Source organism: Camellia sinensis, chromosome 11 (assembly GCF_055761805.1).
Source record: "Camellia sinensis isolate YWXY chromosome 11, ASM5576180v1, whole genome shotgun sequence".
Lineage (NCBI taxonomy): Eukaryota > Viridiplantae > Streptophyta > Magnoliopsida > Ericales > Theaceae > Camellia > Camellia sinensis.
In genome coordinates this window covers 174,310,372-174,327,096 of record NC_138971.1, presented here as the reverse complement: position 1 = coordinate 174,327,096, position 16,725 = coordinate 174,310,372, and the positions used below count along the sequence as shown (strand labels likewise).

General features: G+C 36.9%; 1 protein-coding gene across 1 annotated transcript; it reads left to right on the top strand.

Moving 5' to 3' along the window:
- Positions 1–2,161: 2,161 nt before the first annotated feature.
- Positions 2,162–16,481, top strand: LOC114317566 (protein SPA1-RELATED 2). Its single transcript, XM_082896168.1, has 8 exons — positions 2,162–2,346; positions 2,962–4,419; positions 5,495–5,652; positions 6,880–7,702; positions 13,065–13,211; positions 13,928–14,245; positions 14,380–14,439; positions 15,488–16,481. The coding sequence occupies exons 2-8, from the start codon at positions 3,028–3,030 to the stop codon at positions 15,677–15,679; spliced, it is 3,090 nt and encodes a 1,029-aa protein (XP_082752294.1). The 5' UTR covers positions 2,162–2,346; positions 2,962–3,027; the 3' UTR covers positions 15,680–16,481.
- Positions 16,482–16,725: the final 244 nt, after the last annotated feature.

Sequence of the window (16,725 nt, the reverse complement as noted above, 5' to 3'; positions counted from 1 at the left end):
TTGGGCCGTGACTAGTTTCAAGATGAATATTTATGAAAGTGTAATGCATGTAATATCTTTTGTGATACAAACTCGGATGAATGAAATATAATGTTTCTATTATGTTTTTAGATCTTATAAATGGTTAGTTTGTATATTATTTTGAGGTCATTACACATTACCCTATAAAACACCAACTGGTGTCTCATCTCATCACAGCATTCAACACATCCCTCTTCACAAACCGTGCATTCAAGGCAATTCAAAGTTAGGGATTAGGCAACTAGGTTCATTATTAGCAATCTAGCGGAGATGTTTCAAATTTTGAATCTAGTGAATAAGAGAAAATTGTACGAGCACGAAATAACCTTCTCATATAATCCTGTTGATCAAGTTTGCATTCCTTCAAATGTCATTGCTTTACTACCTGAAAACACAAATGTGAGCTAGCTGACGGGTGTGTGCCAGAGACCTCTCCGATGCTTAACTCAGCCAATAGACAATAGATACAAAAGCTTTGTGTATTTGAGAGTAAGAATTATGATACCTATTCATAGGTCCTGTTATGAGCTTTTATAAATTTCGCCTAGCACAATCTTAGCAGGACTCCAACTCCCTTTAGCAGAGCCCTCATAGGAATCACACTCCCAAGGATAATATCTATCATGGTAACAACCTAAATATTGCAAGCTAAGTGAACTAGCTCAGATCTTTTACCTCGATTGGTACTACAATCAACCGAGCTTTCGTGGTTCTGAGTTACTTTGGGTAGAGTCACGGTAGCCATCACTACAAGAGGGCCCAATACCGAACTACGCACAGCTCGGCCTTCTTCTTTGCCAACACCTCGGTCTACCCCAGGACTTGGCTCTAGTCGGTGCGGTCAAGACCCTGGAAGCACTTTTAACTAGCTTAATGCCTGGATGGCCCAGGATCGGGCTATCGTATTTCTAACCTCGGCCCATAGCTCGGTCCAAGTATCTAAAACATAGGGGACTTAGCTCGGCCCAATTTATCCACATAAATTTCCTCTCAAAAATAATATTAATTGTACTCTACATAATTAATTTATATGTACTATTGATCAGCACTTGTTAGTATGAAAAATTGACACATTTATTTACTTATATGTAAAAATTGAAAAAAGTGAAAATCGACTATTTTGATTGTTCAATGGTAGCAAAAATTTGTTCAACCAACAAGCATAATAAAATAAAATAAAAAACAAAATACAATTAATTTTTGAAAAAACTTCAAAAAAAAAAAATCATATCAAAATATAATGTGAATGTTCAAAATTTAAAATTAACATACAACTAACCTTAAAAAAACTAAACTCATACCAATGTAAACATTCACACTGTAACATAAAACAAAATTGAAAAAAAAAGAAGACTATTTCAATCGTTTAATGGTAAGAAAAATAATAATTGTTCGAACAACAAGTATAATAGCAAATAACCAATGATATGTGAACAATCACATATTGCAAAATATATAATTATCATTATCATTATCATTATCACTATCATTAACGATCTATGCAATTTCACTATTCCGCCAATTCAAATCAAACCAAACTCACCTTTAAAAAATATGTTTGTAACAAAATTGATTGGATATAAACATAATTTCGATTTACAACAATGGAGAACATAAATTTTCGAATACATAACAACAATAGACAAACACATAGCTTCAAGCACAAAGTGACAATGGAGGAATCCAAAATTTCATCGCAATAATGGAGGAATATAATATTATTTCACTATCATGTGTAAACTAGAGTTTCTAAACTCTACTAAATAGAGAATTTGAAATTCTAGTACAATGAAACAATATCACAAATGTGAATGAAATTAATAAAAAAGAAAAACATGAATAATGGTAACTACCAAAATGAATGTAGCAACAAAAAAAAAAATGTGTATATTCTTTTTCTATGTAATACCTACCAATAATAGACATAAATGTATAATAAATTAGCAAATAATATAAATAAATAAAAATTCCATAAAATAAAAATATAAACACATCAAACCAATTAGGTTACAACTTTTCTACGTGGATTTATTAGATTAGAAGAGGATTCTTTACGTAACATTTTTTTCTTCAATAATTACCTTTTTAAATGTGGAAGTAAAAGAGTAGTAGACAGTACAACTACTTATTGCCATTTAAGGTAAGTACGATATATGTATCTCTCTCTTATACTTGCCTTCTTTGGATTGGTGAGGCCTAGGGTTTCTTTTCATGGTTCACAAATTTTCATTCTCATTTTTTCTTCTCTCTGTCCTCTTCTTCATTTCAGGTTTCTGAAATTAATACCACGTTATCGATTTCCTCGATTTCAGAGCACAAAATCAGGTATGTTGATTGAAATTCAATGATTAAAAAGTATTCAATTTTTGATTTGATGGTTTTGAGTTAAAGCTCTCGATTGTGTTGTGCTGAACCGTCTGATTTGCTAGTAAAATGGTCGGAAAGAAAGGAATTTGAGAACTTGTTGTTTGGTTACTGGGAAAATTGAAAGCTTTACTGACCTGAGTAATGCAATTGTTTCAAAACGAGATGTTGAGTGAAAAAGGTTTTCTCTTTTCTGCTTCTTGTTCTTTTTCTCAATTTTCTTGGTATCTAAAGAGTGGGCAAGGGTTAGATGTCACTGAAATGTGTTAGTTTAATAGATAATTTTACTGTGAGATTTTAGTATGGTAATTTTGATTTATGTGTTTAATTTTTGAATGCCCTCCCTCTGTCTATATGAATGTAAACACACCATATACGTGTTGACATTCTTTCTTGATTTCTTGTCATTACTGTGAATTGCTTTGTATGTTGGTGTTGTGTTTTTTAAAACTTTGAACTGGATTGGGTGCTCTGCCCTTAGAAAATTGTATAATTTGGCATGGCTGTATCTTCCTCTTGAACTGTATGATTTTTTAAAATTAACCATAATCCATTTTGATTACTCTTGCTCTGCAGTTTTTGGCTGGCAAATTATTTTTGCAGCAATCAAGAATATGATTGAATGAAGTTTGCTCAGACAGTATGGATGGAGTTGGTGATGAATTGGCTACAATTGATGCTGTGGATAACACACATCTTCAAAGCAAAGATGGTGAGTATTCACGGAAAGCAGACAATGCTGGTATGATGGAATCACATGAAATGATGATACCCAGTGAGCGTGAATGTCATGGGGGCTCCTCCCCTTCATTTACAACTATTTTAGAGGGCAAGAACCCAGACAGAGGTTGTGTGTCTGAACGTCCAAGTGCTAGTATTCATTGTGTGGATGATGCTGGGGTCATGGCTGAAGAGTTAACACTACAAAATTTTAAGAATGAAAGCATAGCTATAGTGAGTACCTCAAGCAATAGGGATGCTATAATATCGAATGCCTGGGAGGACGTTGGATACACAGTTTTTCCAGAATTATTGGGTCCAAAACCACCAGATGATGTTCACATTGATAACGTGGAACATGTACTGAATAATGAAAGCAAAGCTGTTGCAAGCAATCCATTAGCACCTCCTGGAGGTATCAGGACAAAAATTCTTTCTAAATCTGGGTTTTCTGAGTATTTTGTTAAGAATACCCTGAAAAGTAAGGGGGTTATATTTAAAGGTCCAGCTCGTGAAGGATTTGGTGCGGAGATTAGGGGCCAGACGGATTCCAAGGCTTCCAGTACTGCTATGGTAGCTTTTAACGCACCATTGAGTTCAAGTACTAAAACTGTTGTGCCTCCTTCTCATGATGTTGCCAGGCCTGGGCTGGGTCCCAGTCTCAATGCTTTTCATGATGGAGTCAGTCTGAGAGAATGGCTGAAAGCAGGGCAATATAAGGCAAATAAAGTCAATAGTTTTCATATATTTAGGCAGATTGTGGGTCTCGTGGATATCTCTCATGCTAAAGGAGTTGCCTTGCAAGACTTACGGCCGTCCTGCTTCAATTTGTTGCCATCAAATCAGGTTATATACCTTGGATCATATGTCCAGCATGAAACTGCAGAGAATTCTACAGATCAGGATAGTCTCCTCTCAGAAAATGATCGAAATGAGAAAAGGCCATTAGAACAGGCGATGCATCCTGCTGTTAGTGAGCGGATGAAGAAGCAAAAGTTTGGGGAGAACCTGAACTTTATCAGACAGTGGCATCAGTTACCATCAAGATCTAGCTTTAAAACTGCAACTGCTAATGATACTGACGTCAGTATTGCTGGGCCGAAGGATTCCTGGAATGAATTGAACAAAGAGCACAACCTGAGAAGAGAATACAAGAGTGAGAGCAACTACAGCAGGCTTACACCCCAACTGCGGTCTACTTATGCAAGTGACCCATTGGAAGAGAAGAAGTGGTATACCAGTCCTGAGGAGCTTAGCGGGAAGGGATGCACATTTTCATCAAATATCTACATTCTGGGGGTTTTACTCTTTGAGGTACAAGAAATGCTTTCTTATGCTGAAAAAATGTGAGGTATTCAAACATGGTAATCTCAGCATAGCTAGGAATATGAATACATTTCCATCGACACTATTCAGTATCCTGCTTTCCCCTATATCTAATTTTACCATAGCATCGTGAACTAGAAATGTGTAGCAATCCTAGTTATCAAGGTCTTGACAAAAATTCCATCTATTATCCTTTTATTTTTGTATCATTAGGAATTTGGATTTTGTATACTTGAACATTATTTACTCTTCCTTGAATGGTGGATTGTGGAGGTACTGTACTTTTAGAAAGTCATTTAAGGGATAACATTGGCATTGTTGCTTGGATTGTGATAATACAATGGTGTTGGGTTTTATATTCCAAGAAACATATGCAGATTCTCTATGCTTTGCTCAATTAGTTGAATTGTCATTATGTTTAGGGACTATGCTAGTTTTTGGAGGGCTTTAGATAAAAAATGGTTGAAATGATAGATATTGGCTTGACTAGTGGTGCAGTAAGAAGTTTTTAGAGCAACTTCTCAATGAACAAAAATCCTAAGTATCCCCCGTGTCATTCTCAATCATGGATCGTCCATATGAATAGCAACAGCTTAATGGTTCCTTAGAAGGTCTAGGCATTGATCCTGGTTCCTGGTTCATTTTGTTGAGATGGATCATAAACCATTGGATGATCTGTTTTTGGTAATGTTATTACTTCATGGCATTGAGTTGATGAGGGACATTAGCTGAAGATTTTCCACTTCCCTTATATTCTTTGTAGAGTTTTTGGTGGATTCATGTGTCCCTGTAGATAATAGAGTTTTCCTTTCCTATATGTACTGTGGATAAGGGAAGTTCCGCTTTTCTCTGGCTCTTTATACATTTTACTTATAAAAGAAATAGAAGAAGAAGAAAAGGAGGATGATATGGAAGATTCTTCTAATTTCGTATTTATATTCATTAAGAAAAAATAACTTTGTATTGTTTTGTGATAATTGTTGTTGTTCTCCCATTTTTGGTTCCTCTGAAGGGACTGAGTACACAAATTAATTTTTGGACTAATATGGGTTATCTCTTTCAGTTGCTTAGCCCTTTTCACTCTGAAAGGGAACTTGCTGCTGCCATGTCTGATCTGCATTATAGGATTCTTCCTCCAAACTTCCTGTCGAAGAATCCCAAGGAAGCTGGATTCTGTCTTTGGCTTCTTCATCCTGAACCTTCATTACGCCCGACAGCAAGGTAATACTGTCTTTAAACTTTTATTCTAGTCCAACTGTGAGATACGTTGTTCATTTTAGTTTTTCAGGGAAAGCTATCTCTAAATCAAAGTTAATACCTTTCACCTCTGAGAAGCCTTCTTTTGAGTTATGATGTCTGTGGATGTTAACGTTTCCCCTACAACTATGCAGTCAATAGGACTCCTGATTTTTTTTTTTTTTGGGAAGGTTAGCTTTGGCAGACTTAGAATGATGTGCCTGTGGGTTTTACCAGATAATTGAACAAGTAGTCTAAGAGGATAACCTTCCCAGATTGTAAATTTCTCTTCTCTTGTATAGCTCAATTGTTGATTTCCCCTCCTCCCCTCCAACCTCCACCCACCCAAAAGATGAAGCCTAAAATGAAATAATGAACCCCTGCTAATTGTAACTGGGAATATCTTTAAAATTTAAGCTAAAAGTGACCACCAAATCCTAACTCACTGGCTTCTTTTTACTTATTTAATAATTGTTGGAAGATATACATGGAAATAACTATAAAATTTGAAGCATAGGTTTGTTCTCAAAATTTGTATATCGAATGCTTGTCCATTCAAGAAAAATTCAGGTAGCAAGTTCAGGTGGTATTATTAATCAAACAATAAAACTTCAGGTGGTAACTTTGTCCTTGCCATGTTCATATTCAGTCTTAACCTGTAGGACATTAATGACCTCAAAATTGTGTTACTCTAGAATTCAACTAATTTTAATTCATATTTCATATTTTATTGGTGATCAAAAGGAAATACCAAACCTGTGTGGTCTACTCTTTGCCTTTTTTCTTTGGAACACCTCATAATCCCAAATTGAATCAAACAAAGTTGCAGGAGCAGTTACTTTCCCATTTTGATAAATAAAAATTAGCCAGATGATTCCCCCCGCCCATATAATACATTAATAAATAAAAATGTTTTCCATTTTGAAGAAACAAATCAAAATTAGCCAGATGATGCCCCCCGCCTATATAATATTGCCCAATGAGGGCACCTAATGCGCCCATCTCTCAAGATTGCTAGATATTCAAACATCACCATGTTATCAAGTCCGAATAGATATCTGCTTCATCTTTTATTTTTAAAGTTTGAATTTAACATTAGTCACCTAGCAAAAAACAAAAGGCATTTGACATTAGTCTCTTACATATTAATCCTTGAAATCAACTGACACTGTCATACAAAATCCTGGGTTTATAACTATTGGTCTATACCAGGGAAGTCCTGCAATCTGATGTTATAATTGGAGTTGAAGAATCATTTGGAGATAAGTTGTCATCATCAATAGACCAAGATGATGCTGAATCAGAGTTATTGTTACATTTCCTTTTTCCACTGGAAGAGCAAAAGCACAAGGACGCCTTGAAGCTAGTAGAAGAAATTAAGTACCTGGAAGCGGATATTGAAGAGGTACAAAGAAGGCAGACAAAAAAATCGTTAGTTCTTGCTTGCTCGTCAAAGGAGTCTCTTCATCCAAGGGCAAGCGGGTTCTGTCACAGAGAACATTCAAGTTTTGAGGTACATTACCCTGTAGCTAATAATGAATTGAAGTTGATGAAGAATATCAGTCAGCTGGAAAGTGTTTACTTCTCCACGAGATCCAATATTCAGATTTCTAATAATGATGTGACCACACGTGCAAATAAGGAATTATTGAAAGATAGAGCCAACGGGTATCGGCCACAGAAGGATGAAGAGAAAAACAAACCCATTGATTGCCTAGGGGCCTTCTTCAGTGGTTTTTGCAAGTATGCTCGTTATAATAAGTTTGAAGTGCGTGGGATATTAAGGAATGGAGATTTCCATAATTCTGCAAATGTAATCTGCTCTTTGAGTTTTGATCGAGATCAGGATTATTTTGCTACTGCTGGGGTATCAAAGAAAATAAAGATATATGAGTTTGATGCACTCTTTAATGATGCTGTTGATATTCATTATCCGGTAATTGAGATGTCGAACAAATCAAGGCTCAGCTGCATTTGCTGGAATAGCTATATCAAGAACTATCTGGCTTCAACTGACTATGATGGCATAGTCAAGGTATGTATCTTTTGGCATTATAGAATCTTTTTACTAAATACATCTTTTTTTTTTTGTCATAATTATCCGTGGACCAACCCCAAGCTGAACAGTTCAACCTTTGTACACAGAGATATTAGATGCAAAATTTGATTACTAAATCTAATGTTTCTCTTTAGTGGGAATATTCTTTGTCAACTATCACCTCTCCAATGCACCTATCTGCATTGGGTTCTAAATTAATAAGGATTGGTGGAGTGGGATTGGGCATGACATTATTGAATCTTCAATCTTGTGTCTCAAATGGTTTTAAATTGAGTTAGTCATGCATATCCCTTGTTCTTCTTGTGATATGCCATATCCATTGTTGTCCTTGTGATATGCAAATGTTTCAGTCAATTGAAAAAAAATAGGCTGCTGCATCTTATCGTGATTAGACTTTACTCTCCTTTTTTTTTTTTTTTTTTTTTTTTCCCTAGATTAAATTTAGGGCAAATTTCTCTTTTCCCCCTTGTGGTTTGGGCCATGTGCGGTTTACCCTATGTTACCTAGAATGTAGATCGTTCCGGTACATGGAACGGGAACGGGAACGGGAACGTGATACGCCATATGCTCTAAAATGTGGTATGATAGAAATAAACTTATATATATTACACTTAAGAATTTATGATACTTCAAGAGTAATTTTCTTTTAACTATTAGGTATTCAATTTTTTTTTTTTTTTTTTTTTTTTTTTTTTTTTTTTCACGTAGCAAATCATTTCTATGAAAATTATGACCATTTTTTTTTTTTTTTTTTGGTCCCTTGTCAAAACTTAAGTCACCTTAGATTTTAGTTCATATATTTGATTTTTTTTTCTCCTAACATGTAAAGAAATATATTGGAAAAAACTTTTGGAATCGCTTTGGATCACTAAATTTACCATTTTGGAACAAAAGTGTACCATGTTTTGAAACATGCGTACCAATACATAAATCGTTAGGGTATTACCATTTTCTGGTAACATAGGTTTACCCCCTTAATATTTTGAAATGACGACATAACCCCCATGTGGTTTGTGAACTGACGTGCACCATTAACCAATCTGTCCAACTTAATAGCTAGTGTGAAACATGTGGCAGACATAACGGGGTTTTATGCTCATTTTCAAATTTCAAGGGAGTAAATTGCATATGGAATAAAACACAGGGAGTTAAATCACACAGAGAATAAAACACAGGGGATTAAAGTGCACTTTGCCTTTCAAACAAATGACGAAAATACATGGGTATTTTAGTCTTTTTCATTAAATTATTAACGGACCTAACGGTGCATTTCAGTTCACAAACAACAAGGGGGTTATATGGCCATTTTCAAATGTTAGGGGGGTAAACCGACATGGCCCATACCACAAGAAGGTAATGTGAAGTTTACCCTTAAAGTTAATGTAGGGCAATTCTCAAAATTGAGAAAAACTGGGCTTTTCCAATCAATTAAGGATGGGATAAGGTTAAGGTCCATAAGGAAAAGAGTGTTTTGATCATGTGGGAATCTTTCGGTTTCAAGTTTTTATTTGGTGAAAACAAAAGGGGGAGTGGTGAAATGCACTCATGATGAGTAATATGGCTGAAGTTAGTGATAAAATGTGACCATAAGAAGGTGTTGGTTAAGGTGTGAGGAAAAGATGTGAAACCCATGTTTTGGTAGAACAGATGACAGTAGAAAGTGCAGAATGGCAGGTAGGCATTTGTGTAGGCTGCTGAACTGTTGGGCTGACAAGGAAAAAAAATGCTTTGCTAAAACAGATTGGAACTTCAGAGATCTTAAATTCATTGAAAGCCTTTGTGATCAGTCAGTTAATATGATGGACCACAAAGACAGATCTCAACTCTACTTGAAAATGCTTTGCTCTGTCTGTATGAGATACATGAATCCTCTTTGGTCATTTTGTGCTTTCTAGTTTTAAAATTGCAGTTTAGACACCTAAACAAAAAAGGGAGGTTTGCTTAAGTTCTTTGAACACATGCATGCCTGGGTTAAATGAGATGCAGAAGGTTTTTTTTAACTTCTTTAACCACAGCATATCTGGGTTATATTTAACTGCATTTACATACATAAACTGATATTATGATACATAACAAGTATTTTCATATTTTCAAACTCTAAACCCATTGTTAAAACCTATCACCTACTTCACCCACTTAAACCTACTCCACTAAACCTAACCCACTACACCACTACTACCTCACCTACTCCACTAAACCTAACCCACTACACCACTACCACCTCCACTTCACCTACTCCTTACCTACTACACACTCACCCTCTTCTATATATAGGAATCATGAATCATTGTAATATATATAACATATATCAATCAATAATACATCAATTTTTACATGGTATCAGAGCAATGTTAAGACCTTAGTATTTCCCGCTTCACCGGCGGGCGGCAACCTCGCCTTGGCTGCCCGCCGGACCTCAACCTAGTCCGCTAGAATTTTCTACACATACCTTCACTCCGCTGCCACAAATTCCATCCGCTGCCACAAATTCCAATATCTGATCAAGCTCCTCCACATCAAGACCCGTCGGTTTCTCCATCAGCAAATGCTTCCTCTTCTGAGCAGCCAAGACTGCCCACTGCACATGAAGGCTAGCTGGCAAAGGCAGGTACACAGCATCACTCTTTAGTTCAGAATCTCCTCATTCTTCATCATCACGCCCAAAGGAAGGAATGGCTGCTGCTTTTCAAGAAATTAATTCAGGGAAGCCAGTGACCACAGGTATGAGCATGCCTATTGCACATGTGGAAGAAAGTTGGCAAAGGGCTAAATTCTACAGCAACAAGATTCTTGTAGAGTACAAAAATAAAGACCCGAATCACGTGGAATGGGTAAAAGCTCTTAAGGAGCTCTACGTACCAGGTTTGAGGGATTATGTGAAGAGTCACTATCCTTTGGGCCCTGTTTGGAGTGCCACAGGAAAATCAACTGTTTCTGCTCCATCAAAAGCTCCTACATCAAGAGAATCACATGGCTTCTTCCACCTCCATCTCGTCGGCAGACCTATGCACATGGGCACACACTCAACACACTGCCCCATACACACACATGACATCCCTCTCTCTTCATCATGTACCCCACTCTCTCTCTCATCTTTTCACACTTTCAAACCCACTTTAATCATATCCCTCCTTTCTCTTAATTTATTCCACCCACGTTATTTCACCCTTTTCTTTTATTTTAATATATATATATATATATTTATTATAATATATTTCCCCAATCCCTACCATTGTTAGTGAGCATCACCCATTTTTCATTATCTTATTATTATTATTTTTTATATTCCACAAAAAAAAAATAAAAAATAAAAAAATAATAAAAAAACAATAAAAAATAAAAAAATCACACCGATGTTTTTCTTATCACCCATCCACAAATATTTTTATCTATTTTCTTTATCCATTGTTTTATTTTCTTTTATTTTTATTATTAAACAAAACAACAAAACAACATAACACCAACAACATTCCACAACCTTGCCATTTTATTCATATCAGGGGATCAACCCCGATCACAATTTTACACCAAAAAAAAAAAAAAAAAAAAAAACAACAACAACAACAAAACAACCACATCCACAGGCAGGATTTTTTCTTCTCTACTCTGCCACCGGTCTCTTCTTCTTGCCTCCGTCCTGGGCGGTCCTTGACGGTGTTGCCTCCGTGTTTCCCACTCCACTGGGCACGATCACTCCACCTTGCTCCTCCACTACAGCATATGGCGGACCTCCAAATCGGAACATAACGGTGGCCTTCCGCTTCAGCTCCTTATTTTCCGCCTTTAGCACACTTATCTCTGCTCGCGCATCCTTATACATGCGCTGGAGCAGAGCCAGTTGGGCGTTTAACTGCTGCACCTCATTTGTCCTACTCTGCAGCCGGTGCGACAGGTTTGTGACCGCCGTCATGGTCTCCACACATGACTTCAAAGTATACTGATTGGCCTCAATATCAGTTTGCACCGCCATTTTTTGCTCCACCGACCGCATCGGAAAGTTCAACGGAGCAAAACCAGAGGTGCTTGGTTGAGGTTCACCGGCCACCGCACCAGTTATCTCTCTTGTTGACTCGTTGAGGTCGGGAAAAAGAGTGAGCAGACCACGGGACGAAGAGGCCATATTCTGGGTAGCTGAACGGGAAGACGAGGCCATGTTATGGGTTGCTGAGTGTTTCAGAGAAAGGTTGGTTACAGAATGGCAACAGAGTGTTCCAGAATCTCTTTCTCAGAAACGGAAGAGTTTTTTCAAAGGATTTTCGGCGGTTTCAGACTGGTTTGCATAGCCTCCGCCTCAACCTTGGTTAAATAGCCGAGGCCGACACGCCACTCTGTCGCTCACGTGCCTCGCCGCGTCTCCGGCTCACCTTTTGATGGCTCGACGCTTTCTGTCAGGCACGCCTTTTGATGAAGTGGGCGCGCCTTTTGAGGGCGCGACTTTTGAGGGCTCACTATATATATCCATATATATATATATTTGGGCAGCCTATATACACCATCATACAGTGTATTTTTTAAGGGTCCGACAAGACTCTGTAAACTGTCCCGACATTGATTCCGGTTAGCTCCTTCAAGGGTCCGACAAGACTCTGTAAACTGTCCCAACATTGATTCCGATTAGCTCCTTCATGGGTCCGACAAGACTCTGTAAACTGTCCCGACATTAATTTCGGTTAGTTTCTACAAGGGTCCAGCAAGACTCCGTAAACTGTCACAACAACTATCACAACATTGTCTGCTACAACGGTCCGACATGACCCCATAAACTGTCTTCTACATCGGTCTGACACAACCATCCAGTGTCCTCTACAACGTTATGACACCACCATACAGTGTCTTCACCATCGGTCTGACACGACCATACAGTGTCTCCTATCCTCTTTTCTTTTATGTATTCGTCTATTTTCTTGTTTTGTTACTCTCTCCAAACTCAAGTTGGCTAGTTCCTATCCCCCTTGAGTTTGCGGGGGGCTGTTAAAACCTATCACCTACTTCACCCACTTAAACCTACTCCACTAAACCTAACCCACTACACCACTACCACCTCACCTACTCCACTAAACCTAACCCACTACACCACTACCACCTCCACTTCACCTACTCCTTACCTACTACACACTCACCCTCTTCTATATATAGGAATCATGAATCATTGTAATATATATAACATATATCAATCAATAATACATCAATTTTTACACCCATCCTCCTCAATGTGAAAAAGCAGATAGTTTTTATTTTATTTTTTCATTTGCCCAGTACTGTGAGTGTTGGTATTAGTTTCTACTAATTTTTTTTTTCCCTGCATCACTCATGATTTGATTTGCTTGGATGGCTCCAGCTATGGGATGCAGGAACTGGTCAAGGGTTTTCTCAATTCATCGAGCACAATAAAAGGGCTTGGTCTGTGGACTTTTCTCAAGTGGATCCCACAAAATTAGCTAGTGGAAGTGATGATTTTTCTGTGAAACTCTGGAACATTAATGAGGCATGCTCTCTCTATTCTGTCTTTTAATTTTGGTAGCTCAAGGAAGTTGATACTTTATGAAACCAGAGTTATGACTGAGAAATCCCTTACCCGCCCACCCCAAAACATGAATTCTCAGTTATGTATTTCTTGATCTTAAGCAAATTATAAGGGAGAAGGGAATGGGATTCAATTATTATTTTTTAATTGTAGGAAAAAATATTAAGATTTCTTCATTAAAAATGTCAACTTCATAATTGTTTAGAGTATTTTTACTCTAGTATAAGAAAATATGTAATTTATTTGTCTTAAAATAACTCCATTTAAAATAAGATTTTAAAATTCACACAGCTGTTTTTTAAAATAAGAAATGAATCTATTAGAAAAAAGTTAGAAGTGACACCAATTGATGATAAAATGAGGGAAACCTGTAGAACAAGTGAGTCGGAGACCAGTTAATGCTCATGTAAGGAGTGATTTTACTCATCTTAAAAAAGAAAAAGAGGACATGATTAAATTAAACTTAACCGAGGAAATGACAGCGAATATAATCGAGGAAATGCATTCGTGTAGTTGACCCTAAGTAGTTGGGAGAATGGTTTGTTGAGTCGTTTAATAGTAGGATAGCCACACAATTATGTATTGTGTGAGATCAAAGAATGTATGCTCCCATCCTTTCCCTTGTGTTGGTGCTCTTTCATTCTTTCTCTCAATATATATTTTTTCTGTTGGTGCAGAGGAACAGTTTATGCACTATCAGGAACATCGCAAATGTCTGTTGTGTTCAGTTCTCTGCTCATTCCACTCATTTACTAGCCTTTGGCTCTTCTGATTACAAAACCTACTGCTATGATCTTCGGAATGTTTCAAGGCCCTGGTGTATATTGACTGGCCATGACAAAGCTGTTAGCTTTGTGAAATTCTTGGACTCTGAAACTGTTGTTTCTGCATCCACTGACAACACACTAAAGCTTTGGGATCTGAAGAAAACCAGTTCCACAGGTTTATCGACCACTGCTTGTACTTTAACCCTTAAAGGGCATACAAATGAGAAGGTTGGTTTTTCTGTGCTAGAATTGGGTTATATTTTCTTCTCTATTTTGGAATCTGATTTTTTCTTCTATGGGATCCTTAATAGCCTGGCAACTTATTGTTTTGAACTTTGTGCTTTTTCTACTTGCTTCCTCAGAACTTTGTGGGTTTATCTGTTGCTGATGGATACATAGCTTGTGGTTCAGAGACAAATGAGGTAGGCATTTGTTTAATATTGCATGAAGTTTCTTCCAATGGATGCGGTATCCAAATTACTAAAATACCAATGCCACTACCGTGCCCTTCTTTTCTTAGTTTAGAAGGATAAAACAATATATTTTGGGATGTCAAACTATGTGAAGTGCCAAAGTTATCCAACACACTCAGTATTCTTCAATAGGGTGAAGTAGATTTAATGAAAATGTTTAACTGATTGCATTGAGTTTGTCCAGTGGTTTTGATGGGTGTGGTCGAGGAAGCAAATCTAAGATTAGTTGATGTAGTAATTTATCAAAAAAAAGAAGAAAAGATTAGTTGATGTAGTAGTCAATTAAACATAAGGTCAGTGCAAAACATAAACTACAGAAAGCATGATGTAAGGATGTCTACTAGTGACATCATTCAGGATAGTGATTAAGATATAATATTAATGATCCGTGTTTTTGTCTTTCCTTTTTTTTTCTTTTTTTTTTTCCCCTTCTTTATGGAATTTTCATCTCTTTTTGAAAGACAATCTGTGTTCCTCATAGAAGTAATACGAAGAAGAAAATGAGAATCCATAGAAAGAAATGGTCCTATATTTAGGAGGAAGGAGGGCCCTCATCGGATTGTTGATGTAAATGGAGTAAGGTAAAACTCAGCAACCTTACTTCGACGCAGGAAAAAATGTGAAAAAAAGAAGATATTGGTTAATTAAACTTTCAATTGGGTCTCCTACATGAATTCTCTCTCTCCAGTTGGCTCTGTTAAAAGCCATATTCTTGGTTAAGACAGCCCAGAACTTTTTTTTGAACAAAGGAGTTGATTGAGGTTGAAAATTGTTAACGTTTTTCATGGGGGTTTTAATGAGATTTGAGAAAAACAGAAACACACAAAAGAAAAAAAGAAAGAAGACAGGCAATTCGATTGCATAATTTTGATATTCTTGTTATTACCCTAGAGTAAATCTGAATTTCTAGGAGTCATATTTTGGGAGTTATAATTCATTGTCTATATTGTTGCGGATTACCAATCTGTCTTCTTGTGCTGGTCTTGTTTGACTGCAGGTATATGCTTATTGTAGATCTCTTCCTATGCCGATCACTGCTCACAAGTTTGGCTCCATTGATCCCATTTCTGGTAAAGAGACTGATGATGACAACGGACAGTTCGTTTCAAGTGTGTGCTGGAGGCAGAAATCAGACATGCTTGTTGCTGCCAATTCCAGTGGATGTATAAAAGTGCTGCAGATGGTTTAAAGTAAAAATAGTTTCTAGACCGACTGAAGAAATGCAGTCCTTGTTGATGGCTTTGCAGCTTGAGAGCCCTAATAGTTTCATCTGAAGGCCTTTCTTCAGCAGTGGACGAGTCTGCATCAAGAATGGACTCCGAAAGTTAAAATGATCTCACGTATTATAACTATGCGTGATGTGGGAGGATTCGAGTCTCCTAGATGCTGAGTAGTGCATCTCTTTGGCCATGTAAAGGGAAGTTAGCAGTGCTGTGAAACAGATTCTACATCTAGATCAAAAGAAGGCCCACAGTTGCAGTGAAAAAAGACTCCAAATTTAAGGAGTTACTATTTTACGACACCCCCATAAGATGTTGCTTGAAAACTAGAAGAGGATTGTGCTGCAATTGCTAGAACATACGGGAATAACTGCTTTGAAGTGATGCCATTATGGCAATATTAATATCCAGAGGCATTGCAGAGCAATTAGCTGGCTTGAACTCAAGATTTTACTATAGCCGTATCAATGCTTGGATCTAGTTCAGACTTCTGTCACAGCTCCTCACAAGTATTTTGGGTGAGGTATTTCGTCCTTTTAAATTTTGAATGATGGACCTGTGTTTGTAACCAAGCTGTTTGTTCATAAGCATTTTTTTTGGCATCCGAGCTTTTTGTCTTGAAGTGATAACTCTCCACAAGTTTCTAAAAAGCATTTGTTCAGTTGTATCTAAACAAATAATGAAGTATAAAAGTGTATAGTTTACTGTAAAGTGCAGATATTGTATTTTCTTTCCCCTATAATATACATGATGATTTTACTTTGGAAGAAATTTCAGCATATTCATTATTGATATTGTGAAATTGCTAGATATTATGCAACCCATAACCTCGGCAACTTACACTTTGGAAGAAATAACTGTATGTTCTATATTGAATGTTGACACTCTTCTTGAAAAATATTATGCAGCCATTGATCTTTGGCAAACTAAACCTCCTAAACCAATTCACTCTATGCTGGTTGGAATTAAAAACTATTGGGTAAATATGATTTAACATCAATACTCTCGGCCTGGG